Raw genomic sequence first — 14,783 nt, 5'->3', positions numbered from 1 at the left:
TGTATTACGGTACATCCCCCAAAGCACTTGTTACCTGAGACTAAACCATCCTCATCGTGCTGCCTGACAGATTTCACGCTTGAAGTGTGCTACTTACCAAAACCGAGCTGTTGGAATGAAAAAGGTCAGAGAATGAAGTTGTCGAGAAAAGAAACCAATATTATGCAAGTGAAGAATAGCTTTTGAATGTACTTACTTAGAACTTCTGATACAGGTCTGTCTGTGAGAGGTGGAGTAATGGAGGAAAGAAAGACAATGGGGGGAAAGAGATAAGGAGAATAAGAGCAATGTTGTGTGGTAGCATGTTGTCACTTTGGATGTAAAAATGACTCATGTATTTTCCTACCTTCAACCATCTTTGTTTTATTTCCAGAAAACAGGGATGGAAATAGACCAGTGCTTTTATTGGCACTCCCAATATAAATTTGTGCAGCACCATAAATGTTGAAATATTAACGTTAGCAACCCCCTAGGCATAAGAATATTAATGGTGTTCAAGTCCACTGTTCACTCTCTGAAGAGTCAATGTATAATTTGACCCCTGCTTCAAAATGTTCCCACATTCTGTCTTTGCCTTAGAACATAAACTGCAGCCTGGCTAATCGCACATCTGTTTTGTGCTGTCATGACGACCGCTATGGACATTGTCATGCTATACAGTACAAACAGATCTGAGACCTGGCTACATGAATTTACCACTGTACGGCCCCCAGGCAAACTCTCAAAAGAAGCACTGGTGACTTAATTCACCTCACCCCCATGAATAGGAAGAAAGAGCAGGAGACTAAAGATAGAGAGGGGGAGGGAGGTAAGTGGGGGTTTATGGTGGGGAATGAGTGACTGACATGAGTTGGGGGATGGAGTGATGACATAGGGGGACAGATGGAGGACAAAGACTAGAGCGACAGATGGAGAGAAGGTAAGAGGCGCAGTTATGTCTTCTTGCCTAAAGTTTTACAATTCTACCCATTTTGAGTCTTTCTGTTTGTGTCTACTGTCTTTCTATAGGGGCGAAAACTGCAGCATGTGATGAAAGTGTAGTCGGCAGCATTGACCGCTGCAGCATGTGGATGTCAGGATGCAGCTATGTCAATTGAAGAAATCCGGTGCAACCATGTCAGTGAGATTATTCCTTTATTTTATAGAGCTGAAGTGTGAGGGTCTGCACCAAGGCTAGTAGTAGTAGGTGGCTAGTCCCGAAGAGGATAAACTGGTTGAGTTCTAAAGTACTCAAACCAAGAAATATTGTGGTAATGGTGGGAACTTTTCAAGTGTTTCCATCATAGAATATAACTCAATGGGCAACAAATAGAAGACACTGGTGCTTGTTTTAAGAAACCAAAAGCTAATTTGTCAATACAGGAAGTAATTTGTAATTATCATTTTAGCATGTCATTTTGAAGAGAATACCAGGTAAGTAGTGGAATAATGAGGAATAAGGTAAATAAAATATTTACTCAATATATTGAATAGGTATAATTTTATTGAATAGTGGGACTTTAGAACAGGTCTTTCAAACTTGAGTTTTACCAATTATATTTACTTGTGTTTTGATGCTTTGGTTGCCCATAGAGACTGTTCAAACTTGTTTGCTGAACACTATTCAGTGCTTTGTGTCCTGTGACTGTGTCATGCACCTGCAGTCTGAATGGACATATAGTATTACTGTACACACCATCTCTTTCTTTCAGTCTCACGGGCTGGGCTGTTGCATCATGTGAATGCACTTTAAGATAAATATTGACATACTGCTAGACATGTCCAGTATGCTTGCAGACTTTACACACACACACACACACACACACACACACACACACACACACACACACACACACACACACACACACACACACACACACACACACACACACACACACACACACATATATATATATATTTCATTCACTCACTCAGAGTTGAACACTGACGTATTTGCTGACCCATCACACTCCCCATTGTTTTCCATGTTTGCTCTATGGGCCTGAACAAGGATAGGGCGGAAGAGAGTAGGAATATGACAGTTGGATATGATGGGAATTGTTATAGAAATACCGAAGACTGAGATATAGCACCTAGTCAGAATAGAAAGAAAGGATAGGGGGATAAAGGCCTACTAGTACAAAATAACCTTTATGCTTATATTGTTCATACTGCCAGGATCAAGTTATTTTCTCGTTGAAGGCCTACTGGTAGTTGGAAGAGGAAATGTTAAACTGCAACCAGTTCTTTTGTATACAGGTTTATACTTGTGAATCATTTGGAGTAGTTTCTGTGTATTTGGTGAAAACAAGCCATTTCAAACAGCTGTCATGCATTAATGATGTTCTTCTATTAAGAAGCTCAGCTGAAATTGGCATTGAAGCTCAATTGTGTTGTATAGATCTGTGTTGCATCCTAAGTGTGTGTCTATTTCCTTTCTCATGCATCTGAGCATAACCCAGCTTTTTATATGCTATCCGAGCTGACAGGTGTATATCCATCCATCCCAAGGCAAACCAAAATGTCCTGCAACAAGCTGCTTGTCAAAACACAGCATTCCCCAACCTGATATTAATTACAGATTGAATAGAGGGAGGAAGAGAAAGGAATGAGGTGGGAGAGGATAGAAAAACACCTGCGGGAGTGAGCAGAGGTTGACAAAAAGAAAGTGATGAAGTATAACCTGTATTTGATGATAACTATGCTGGTAAATCAAGTGATATTGCACTTTAAGTGTTGTGAAAGTGATGAAAAGAGTGATGTGAATAGTGATCATGCTATTCATTTGTCCATTACAACACAAGAGCATGCTCACTGAGGGTGTTATGTTATGACAGTATAATGGATAATGTTATAAAAATGTTGTGACTTTGTGTGTTTAGTTAGTGTCATTATATCAATGTTGTGCTTCTACATCTGCATTGCTTGCTGTTTGGGGTTTTAGGCTGGGTTTCTGTGTAGCACTTTGTGACATCGGCTGATTTTAATAAGGGCTTTATAAATACATTTGATTGATTACTAGTGTTAAAGTTGTGGAATCTATTTAACTTGCTATTGGTTTTTTTGTGTTATCATACCTTTTTGATGTGTTCAATACAAGGCTTTCAAACTGTTTCTAAGTATGTTTGTTTAGGGTTAGGATAGCCTTGTGTTCTAAAAAGAATGGGTTAGGGGAAGTTATATTTGTTTCCAAAGACATGATGAGTGTTGTGAAAGGGTTGTACAAAGGTTGAGTGTTGTCAGAAGGTTGTGCAAGTGTTGTTCTGTGTGCTATTGGGTGTGGTGACATCCAAAGCCAATCTAATTTATCTCAAGTGTTTGCCCACTGTGTGATTGCATGGTAGAACCCTGTGCTTACATCGATGTTCTGCTTATATGACTTGTCGATGCACTCAAAGCTGTTATCACACTCATAGAAAAAACAGTGCATTCAGAAAGTAATTAGACCCTTGACTTTTTCTACATTTTGTTAGGTTACAGCCTTATTCTAAAATTGATTAAATTGTTTATTCCCCCCTCATCAATCTACACACACTACCCCATAATGACAAAGGAAAAAATGTTTTTTAGGAATGAGACTTGTCCCAAAGTCACTCCTCATTGTCTTGGCTCTGTGCTTAGGGTCGTTGTCCTGTTGGAAGGTGAACCTTAGCCCCAGTCTGAGGTCCTGAGCACTCTGGAGCAGGTTTTCATCAAGGATCTCTCTGTACTTTGTTCTGTTCATCCTTCCCTCAATCCTGACTGGTCTCCCACTCCCTATCCCCACAGCATGATGCTGCCAACACCATGCTTCACTGTAGGGATGGTGTCAGGTTTCCTCCAGATGTGACACTTGGCATTCAGGCCAAAGAGTTCAATCTTGGTTTCATCAGACCAGAGAATCTTGTTTCTCATGGTCTACGAGTCCTTAAGGTGCCTTTTGGCAAACTCCAAGCGGGCTGTCATGTGCCTTTTACTTAGGAGTGGCTTCCGTATGGCCACTCTACCATAAAAGCCTGATTGGTGGAGTGCTGCAGAGATGGTTGTCCTGCTGGAAGGTTCTCCCATCTCTACAGAGGAACTCTGGTCACCTCCCTGACCAGGGCCCTTCTCCCCCGATTGCTCAGTTTGGCCAGATGGCCAGCTTTAGGAAGTCTTGATGACTCAACTTTTTCCATTTAAGAATGATGGAGGCCACTGTGTTCTTGAGGACCTTTAATGCAGGATACATTCTTTGGTACCCTTCCCCAAATCTATCTATGCCTCTACAAAATCCTGTCTCGAGCTCTACGGACAATTCCTTCAACCTCCTGGCTTGGTTTTTGCGCTGACATGCACTGTCAACTGGGGGACCTTATTATAGACAGGTGTGTGCCTTTCCAAGGCATGTCCAATCAAGTTGTAGAAACATCTCAAGGATGATCAATGGAAACAGAATGCACCTGTGCTCAATTCTGTATCTCATAGCAAAGGGTCTGAATACTTATGTATATAAGTTATCTCTGTTTTTATTTTTAATGTATTTGCATATCTAAACCTGTTTTTTGCTTTGTCATTATGGGGTATTGTGTGTAGATGGAGTTAAAAAAAAAAAAATCATTTTTAGAAAGCTTTAACATAACAAAAGGTTGAAAAGGGGAAGGGGTTTGAATAATTCCTGAATGCACTGTACACAGACACCGCAGTACACAAACAAACTCCCTCCCAAAGACATGAGTAAACATAGTTGGGAGCATTCAAAAGTTAACCTGTATTGCAGTACAGGTAAACATTTGCTTAAAGTGGATGTAACTGCACTGTCTGGGGCATATTTCACTACATAATTTATTGTTAGATAATTGCTAATGAACTTGGTTGGAGCTTGGCTTCACCCTATGAGAGATTTCTGTCACATTTAAAGATGTACAGTTGCTATAGCAAATTTGGAATAAGTTACTTTTTAATGCCCCCAACTGTAGTTGTAGATGCTTTACCTCAGGTGAAGTGTGTTTGCGTTAGCTGGCTTTTGGCCTGTTAAAAAAAAAAACTTGAAAAGCTGGTAAATAAAATGGTAACGGGCCGGGAGAAGGAAAACATCTCATTGATAAGTAAATGCTTTTTAGACTGTTCATTGATATAAATACACTTGAATGGTCATCCTTAATGGGCTATAGGTTAATTTGCATAATTTAGTGGAATTAAATTGGTGCCTGTGTAGGCTACAGTATATTTGTTATGCTCCCGAGCGGCTCAGTGGTCTAAGGCACTGAATCTCAGTGCTAGAGGCGTCACGACAGACACAGCCTGGATACGAACCAGGGTAGCACAACCGTCTGTGATTGGTAGTCCCATAGGGCGGCGCATAATTGGCACGGCGGTGCACAATTGACCTAGTGTCGTCCGGGTTTGGCCTGTGTAGGCCGTCATCGTAAATAGGAATTTGTTCTTAACTGACTTGCCTAGTTACATGTTGTATTTATCTTATCACACGCATTGAGCATACAGAGCCTTCGAGCAGAAGGAAGGAAGGCTTCATCAGTGCGTCACACACCACTTTGCAATGAGCTGGAGGCAGTAGGCTATGCATTTTGAAAAAATATGGTTAATTGTTTGAAGCCTGAACATTTTAATTGATATTATAAGGCATGTCTTACCTTGCTTCAAAGTAGCCTATTAGATCTCTTTATAAATTTCAAACTGATATTTTCATAAAATGTCCCTTTTTCAGGACCCTGTCTTTCAAAGATAATTAATAAAAATCCAAATAAATTCGCAGATCTTCATTGTAAAGGTTTAAACACTGTTTCCCTTTGTTCAATGAACCATAAACAATTAATGAACATGGCACCTGTGGAACCTAGTACACTAAAGAGGCCTTTCTATTGACTCTGGAAAAACACCAAAAGAAAGATGCTCAGGGTCCCTGCTCATTTGCGTGAACGTGCCTTAGGCATGCTGCAAGGAGGCATGAGGACTGTGAGACGTGTCCGTACTGTGAGTACCTAAGACAGCGCTGTGGGACAGGTTAAGAATGGCGACAACAACTGCCTGAGTTACACCAGGAATGCAGAATCCCTCCATCAGTGCTCAGACTAGAGGTTGACCGATTTAATCGGAATGGCTGATAATTAGGGCTGATTTCAAGTTTTCATAATCGGTTATCTGCAATTTTGGACACTGATTATGGCCGATTACATTGCACTCCACAAGGAGACTGCGTGGCAGGCTGACTACCTGTTATGCGAGTGCAGCAAGGAGGCAAGGTAAGATGCTAGCTGGCATTAAACTTATCCTATAAAAAACAATCAGGACGATTTATCTACGCCAAAAGGGTGACTTCGCCAAACGGGTGATTTAACAAGCACATTTGCGAATAAAGCGCCATCGTTGCACCAATGTGTACCTTAACCATAAACATCAATGCCTTCCTTAAAATCAATATACACGTATCTTTTTAAACCTGCATATTTAGCCTGCTAACATGAATTTATTTTAATTGGGGAAATTGTGTCACTTCTCTTGCGTTCTCTACAAGCAGAGTCAGGGTATATGCAGCAGTTTGGGTCACCTGGCTCATTGTAAAGGTAAAGTAAGTAAAGGGGCTGAATAATTTTGCACGCCCCATTTTTCAGTTTATTGATTTGTTAAAAAAGTTTGAAATATCCAATAAATGTCGTTCCACTTCATGATTGTGTCCCACTTGTTGTTGATTCTTCACAAAAAAATACTGTTTTATATCTTTGTTTAAAGCCTGAAATGTGGCAAAAGGTCGCAAAGTTCAAGGGGGCCGAATACTTTCGCAAGGCACTGTAAATCTCTGGAACATGCTAATATCTCTGTTGACGAGTCTACGATACGTAAAACACTAAACAAGAATGGTGTTCATGGGAGGACACCACGGAAGAAGCCACTGCTGTCCAAAAAAAACATTGCTGCACGTCTGAAGTTCGCATAGAGCATCTGGATGTTCCACAGCGCTACTGGCAAAATATTCTGTGGACTGATTAAACTAAAGTTGAGTTGTTTGGAGGGAAAAAAAGGCACAGCACAGCACACCAACATCCAAACCTCCTCCCAACTGTAAAGTATGGTGAAGAGACTATCAGGGTTTGGAGCTGCTTTGCTGCCTCAGGACCTGGACAGGTTGCTATCATCGACGGAAAAATGAATTCCCAAGTTTTATAAAGACATTTTGTAGGAGGATGGGTTTGGTGACGCCACAGGACAAAAACCCAAAACACAGAAGTAAATCAGCAACCAAATGGCTTCAACAGAAGAAAATACGCCTACTGGAGTGGCCCAGTCAGTGTCCTGACCTCAACCCGATATGAATTAGTTTGTGGAATTAGTTTGACACCCCTGGTCTGTAGCCTAAGCCAAGGCATAGGCTATTCTCAATCACAGCTTTATAATAGAACAAACAATAATATTTAGTTTCTGTTTTAAGGCTAATTAAGCCAGTATCAAGTTCTGAAGACAGTGGACTACTTTATCCAGGCAATGATGTCATAATTAGTGATCCACCGATATCCAATATTTTCCTTGCCAAAACAACCTGAGACAGATATTTACAATTTTAGCGGACTTTTTAAGCATTCTAGTACAGTTATAGTTAACACATACACATGGACACAACGATATAAGGCACTGCATCTTAGTGCAAGAGGCGTCACTACAGTCCCTGGTTCGAATCCAGGCTGTATCATATCTGGCCGTGATTGGCAGTCCCATAGGGTGGCGCACAATTGGCCCAGCGTCGTCCAGGTTTGGCCGGGGTAGGCTGTCATTGTAAATAAGAATTTATTATTAACTGACTTGCCTAGTTAAATAAAGGTTACACACACCACACTGACCAGTAAAACATTAATCAAAAGCTATTTCTTTCACTTGCTGTGCTGTTTCGTTGTTGATTTGTTCAGTCGTTTCATTCTCAACCATGATTTCTCATACTAAGGAGCGCCGTTTGGGTCTTTGTCAAATAAGCTTGTTGACCAATCAGGACCTGTATATGACTGCATCATATAATAATAATTTAAAGTGTTGTTTTTTTACATGGTGTAATCACTATATTTCATTGATACGTATGCTATGATGCTGGTAAAGTTGTCTCGCACACCTACAGTGCTGGTCATATAAAAAAGCTAGCTAGCTCATGGATGCAAACACTGTTCTTCCCCAAAAACATAGCAAAAACGACATCTGTTTCAGTAGCTATATAGTTAGCTTGCTAACTATATAGCTAGGTGTCATCTAAAATAACCCTAATTTATAAGACAATTCTTATTTGATTAATGGTGGTCGGACTCATCTATGTGAAGCTAGCCACAAAAAGGATTAGATACAATAGTAGACTTTGCAGTTAGCTTTCAAAATAAATGTATGTCGTGGACAGTGACACAAATAGTAGAATTATGCCATAATTGAATAGATCATGCTAAATGAGGTTGTAATGTTATAAAATGAACAAAAGACAATTTATTAATTTAACAAATCTAAAATCACACTGGATGTATTATACTTTAGAATTGCATTGGGGGCATACTTATTTCACTGTAAAGCCTTACCTATGGATTATGGATCAAGGACATGGGGTATCAGTCTACTCAGTGACACCCAGAGAACATTAGCGTCGTAGCTCTTATTGTGGGTCTCTGAAACAACTGTAAATTGAGCCACATTTGTCAACCTATGTGTGTTGAACACTATTCCAGAGGAAAAACAATACTACGTGGAAGTTTTGGAGTCTGATAACTCTGGGTATTGAGTAGACTGATACCCCATTTCATTGTTCCCCAATCCTTAGCTAAAGCTGTACAGTGCAATATGAATGTCAATACACACAATAGGCTTACTGAGGAGATGATTTCACACACCCACAGTCCTGCGATAAGAGCTACAATGCTAATATTTGCGTAAACTCTGCAGAGTTAGATTTTGTGGGTGTCACCGAGTAGACCCATACCCCATTACATTGCTTCACATTCCAACCGTGTTTAACATTTATCTAGTCTATATATGGCATGATTCCACCAATTGTAACCTTTTGCATCACTTTCAAGAGGTACTTTTGAAGGCAAACCGCAAAATCCACTATTGTGCCTAATCCTTATTGTGGCTAGCTTCACAACCCGGTCCGGTCGAGCCTCACTAGCCAGATGAAGCTACCGGGCTGCTTATAATGTTAGCTTTGGGCAACAGGGTTAAGTAGCTGGCTAGCTATTTATTTTCATGAACTGAAGTTCAATTTCAATAGGTGAACAACAAGTGGCTACCTAGCTAATACTTACTCACAAGGATTCCTAAATCATTGCTGAGAATAATGAAAATGACTGCAGTTTCTACTGGTCATTGTTTTTAGGCTGGCTGTATTGGTGATAGCTAGGTACCAAGCTAAAGCTACCCCAGAAGTTGTGGTCAAACAAATAATGCTTTATTACCAATGCGGTATTGTAAACACATCGTTCGTGATTGGTGTTTGCAAATTCAGAACCCACACCATTCTATAAAATAACTGTGTTATTTGACGTTGCAAATGAAAAGCTTATTTATATTTAACATGTCAAATAGTGTTATTGACGTGTATCTTTGACATGCAAAGACCCAAACGGCATTCCATAGTATGTTGTGACGCTAATAGCAGTGACGCTATTACTGTGTAACTTCGGTAGGGCGACATGTGTACCGGTGCTTAATCAGTCGGCGAAAGCCAACATCACCCACGACAGAGAACGGTTGATTGTCAAGGGCAATGAATTCCATTATCTTGGCTTTAATGGATTTTGCCTTTTGAGTTGTCTCGCTGAAATGTTCTTACTCTTTCAAATGGCTGCTCGACTTGTTGACTGCTCGATCCACACAGCAGTCATTGTGGGCTAGGTTAGGAATGCTGTTTTTGCACGTGTAGCGCAAAATGTTATGTGGCGTCATTGCCTCATGTACCTGCGTCATATAGGTACACACGTCGGCTTTAACATCGGTTTTGCAAATCGGCGTTAAACTAGACATCGGGCCGATACCGATGTTGGCATTTTTAGCTAATATCGACAGATTCCGATATGTTCACCGATTATATTGTGCATCCCTAGTCATTCCTCATCAGACAGTCACTGCTCTATCACAGTGCGCCAGACAGACACACACAAACCTGCTCCACGCTGAAGCTCCTCCACCAGAAATAAATATTAGAAAAGATTTGCCTGCACTTAGCCTCTGCCCAGGCTTTCAACATCATTTCATTATCTTTCGTCATGATTTGTCCAGTTGCATTTGATTTTGCGCTATAGCCAACTGTTGTCTTTAGCTGAGTTAAAACTGCGATATGTAACTTTCTGGGTGACCTGACCAAATTCACATAAAATCTGTCATTCTCATTGAAAGCATGTCTAAGAAGCGGTAGATCTGTTCTTTGTGCTCTATTTCTATGCTTCTCGTGCTTAAGTTCAGTTTTCCATCGTTTACTTTTGGTTTTGTACACCAGCTTCAAACAGCTGAAAATGCAATATTTTTGTTTATGGAAAATATATTTCACAGCAGTTTAGATGGTACAATGATTCACTATATTTGCTTGTTTTGTCTTAGAACCTGAAATTATGCTAATTTGAATTTTCGCAACCGCGATTTCTGCATGGTGCATATAAATAAATAGAAAATCTAACATTTTAAATACTTTTTGGGGGGTGATGGCATATCACTATGTTTTATGGCCACATAATCCCCATAGGACAAAGGTTGACTTCGCCCATCCCTAGTGAACAGTATGAGCTCTCACTGTGCCCCTCTCTCACTTCAGCTCCTCATCCAGATGCCGACCACCCCTTCCTCGTACGCCCACCCACCAGCTTGCCTGCCCTCTTCCTCCTCCATACCACCCACCCCCCCCTATTTCCCGTTCCCCTCCCCGCCATGCTCCCCAGGCCCTGGGGTGAAGGGGGTTGGCAGGGCCGGGGGGGTTACCCTGCGCTCCCCAGCCACCCGTCACCTCACCCACCTGGACCCCTGGAGGAGACACAGTTGGGAGCCCGGAGCGATCGTTACGGTGCAGCAGAAGGGGATGGAACCCAGTGACAACCGCAGGTAAGGGGCACAATAAACACACAATTATTTTCGGGAATCTTTATGTTAATATTTTATCCATTTACAATATTAAAAATATATATATATATATATTATACGGAAACAATGGAAATTTGTACATTTTTTTGTGTCATGAGTCCCCAATCCCACCACACAACTACAGTATAGCTTTAATAGACACTCTTATCCACACACTCTTAAATCACATGTTCACACCCAAATATACAGTCAAATCTATCAGCATCCGTGTATGATTTATTTGAAAACCGTATTCATGTGGATCTCAGGCAGTCCCTCCAGAATTTAGCAGGGATTATTTCTGATATTTGCGGGCAAAAATGCTTGATTTGCTGCAGCAATTCTGACATTGTGCGTGGCATTGTACATTTTGTCCAATTTGACGCAAAAATTCGCTGACGAGGGAACGTTTGACGTGTGACTTGGTTGAACCATGCTGTTCGGTAAATGTGCAGTGATTGGTTGAAATTGCAAGCCCTCTTTTTCTACTGCTTGATTTTTCTAAATTGTTTGCAATCACGAAATCCTGGAGGGACTGCTCACTGGCAGTTAACCTCCTACTCACTCTTTTTCACTCTCTCTCTTTCACAAAATTCATAGCAAGCTTTAAAGGAAAACTCCACCCACAAACTATCTTTTGGAATTAATTTAATTAGTCCATTGTTTGACGTAGTCAAAGGTTTTGCTTGTCAGCAATCAAGTTGTCAAGTTGGGTAGCTTTCAAAATACAGAAATCATCCCCTCACGATGACAGTTTGGGACTATGTCAACAATGGACTAATGAAACAACTGCCAAAAGATAGTTATTGGGTAGAATTTTAGTTGTTGAGACTGTTTCCACATCTCTTAAAAGTGCCTCCTTTTCACCTAGTCACATGATTTACCTGACAATAACAATCATATTTGGCACAAGCCTTGGTGAAAGCTTGGTGATATGACTGGTAAGGGTTGGTTTATCCCACAACGGCCCTGTCTTGGGAAGAGAATTGGGAGTGTTCAGTGTGTCCAGATTCACAGACATACAGTGCCTTAGGGAAGGAATTCATACTCCCCAAATACAGGTGTGTCAAGCTTGTACCGTCATTCCCAAGAAGAGTAGAGGCTATAATTTTACCAGAAGTTTCAGCCATATTCTAAAATGGATAAAATAAAAAAAACTTAATCAATCAACACCCAATACCCCATAATGACAAAGCATATAAATATATGTTTAGAATTTTTTGCAAATGTATTAAAATAAAAAACTAATGTTACATTTACATAAGTATTCAGACCCTTTACTCAGTACTTTGTTTAACCACCTTTGGCAATGATTATAGCCTCTAGTCTTCTTGGGAATGATGGTACAAGCTTGACACACCTGTATTTGGGGAGTTTCTCCATTTTTCTCTGCAGATCCTCCCAAGCTCTGTCAGGTTGGATGGGGAGTGTCGCTTAACAGCTATTTTTAGGTCTCTCCAGAGATGTTCGTGCTCTGGCTGGGTCACTTAAGGACATTCAGAGACTTGTCCCGAAACTACTTCTGTGTTGTCTTGGCTGTGTGCTTAGGGTCGTAGTCCTGTTGGAAGGTGAACCTTCACCCCAGTCTGAGGTCCTGAGCTTTCTGGAACAGGTTTTCATCAAGGACCGCTCTGTACTTTCTCCATTCATCTTTCCCTCTGTCCTGACCATGCTTCACTGTAGGGATGGTGCCCGGATTCCTCCAGACTTGACACTTGGCATTCAGGCCAAAGAGTTCAGTCTTGGTTTCATCAGACTAGAGAATCTTGTTTCTCATGGTCTGCGAGTACTTGAGGTGCCTTTTAGCAAACTCTAAGCGGACTGTCATGTGCTTTTTACTGAGGAGTAGCTTCCCTATGGCCACTCTACCATAAAGACCCGATTGGTGGTGTGTTGCAGAGATGGTTGTTCTTCTGGAAGGTCCACAGAGGAACTCCATTCAAGTTGTAGAAAAATCTCAAGGATGATCAATGGAAACAGGATGCACCTGAGCTCAATTTCAAGTCTCATAGCAAAGGGTCTGAATACTTATGTAAATAAGTTTTTTTATTTTTAAAACATTTGCAAAAAATAGTTTAAAAAAAACATTTTCACTTTGTCATTATGGGTTATTGGGACGAGGAAGATTTTGTATTTAATCCATTTTAGAATAAGGCTGTAACGTAACGGGTCTGAATACTTTCTGAATGCACTATATGAGCACATGCATTCCAACTCACACTGTTATGGGCAATCTGCCTCTCTCTTGCATGCACACACACACCGCCCAGAGAGTAGCCATTGTTGGACAACATCTCTCCCCCTCCCCTCACACACAGAAAACACCACGACAGGTCCAGTCAGACAGTGTTACAACCATAACACACACATACCTCCTTGCCTTGACATGTAATCAGGAGTTACGGAGACAACCTCTCATCTGCAACTATAGTCATTGTGAACTAGTGAATGGTAGTGTGTATAAGTGTTCGGAGACTTTCTTTACAGAAGAGAGAGACCCTTCCACTTCTATGTTGGTTACTTTTTGCAGACTTTCCCTTTCTTGTCTTCTCTCTACTTCTATTCTGCAAATGTATCAGGATAATTTATTGGGAAATGTGATGTCTGTATGTATTTTTGGAGGATTTCTATATGTGTAAACTGACAATGACTTCCTTAATTTCTCCTGAGGGGATAAATAAAGTTCAACTGAACTGAATCTTCCCTTAGTGTGAGTCTGGAGAACCTGGACCCCGAGGAGATGGAGAAGGTTCTGGGTGTGGCTCTGGATGTCCGGCGAGGGGGGAGGGATCCTCGGAGGAACCCCATTACCCAGGAGGGCTCCCTGTCCTCCCTCACAGAGGAAGAGGCTGGGTCTGACGTGCAGCACTACTCCATATTGGAGGTGAGCCTGTACAATCAGGGTTGTGTGATTGGACGAGCAGGCTGTCACTCATTCTGAATTGAAATGCATCTATTGAGAAAACCATAGGGACTTTTAATGCTATGAAAGTTGTGGGATGAGCAAAATGTAATGTTTTTTTGTTGTTGTAATGTTAATGTAAAAACCGTTCAAAGGTTTGGGGGTCACTTAGAAAGGTCCTTGTTTTTGAAAGAAAAGCTATTTTCTTCGTCCATTTAAAATAACATGAAATTAATCAGAAGTAGATTGTAGACCTTGTTAATGTTGTACATGATTATTGTAGCTGGAAATGGCAGATTTTTAATGGAATATCTACCGAGGTGAACAGAGGAAGTGCAAATCAATCCCAGAACAACAGCAATGGACTTTGTGACGATGCTGGAGGAAACAGGTACAAAAGTATCTATATCCACAGTAAAAACGAGTCCTATATCGACATAACCTGAAAGGCCTCTCAGCAAGGAAGAAGCCACTGCTCCAAAACCACCATAAAAAAGCCAGACTACGGTTTGCAACTGCACATGGCGACAAAGATCGTACTTTTTGGAGAAATGTCCTCTGGTCTGATGAAACAAATAGAGCTGTTTGGCCAATAACCATCATTATGTTTGGAGGAAAAAAGGGGAGGCTTGCAAGCCGAAGAACACCATCCCAACCGTGAAGCACAGAGGTGGCAGCATCATGTTGTGGGGTGCTTTACTGCACATCATGAGGTGGGGAAATTGTGGATATATTGAAGCAACATCAGTCAGGAAGTTAAAGCTTGGTCGCAAGTGGGTCTTCTAAATGGACAATGACCCCAAGCATGCTTCCAAAGTTGTGGCAAAATGGCTTAAGGACAACAAAGTCAAGG

General features: G+C 41.0%; 1 protein-coding gene across 3 annotated transcripts in view; it reads left to right on the top strand.

Annotated features, from left to right (window-relative positions):
- Window positions 1–14,783, top strand: part of LOC124043418 (rho guanine nucleotide exchange factor 2-like) — a 63,894-nt gene that overhangs the window by 1,463 nt on the left and 47,648 nt on the right. For 2 of the 3 annotated variants that reach the window (XM_046362011.1, XM_046362010.1), the window contains exons 3-4: window positions 10,727–11,010; window positions 13,738–13,912. In XM_046362011.1, coding sequence (XP_046217967.1) covers window positions 10,727–11,010; window positions 13,738–13,912 — 459 coding nt within the window. Of the gene's footprint in view, window positions 1–1,008; window positions 1,117–10,726; window positions 11,011–13,737; window positions 13,913–14,783 lie in introns of all 3 variants that reach the window. The other variant, XM_046362012.1, reaches the window with a different exon arrangement.

Source organism: Oncorhynchus gorbuscha, linkage group LG09 (assembly GCF_021184085.1).
Source record: "Oncorhynchus gorbuscha isolate QuinsamMale2020 ecotype Even-year linkage group LG09, OgorEven_v1.0, whole genome shotgun sequence".
Taxonomy (NCBI): domain Eukaryota; kingdom Metazoa; phylum Chordata; class Actinopteri; order Salmoniformes; family Salmonidae; genus Oncorhynchus; species Oncorhynchus gorbuscha.
The sequence above is the reverse complement of the archived record's forward strand: the minus strand, read 5'-3'. Positions and strand labels throughout refer to the sequence as shown.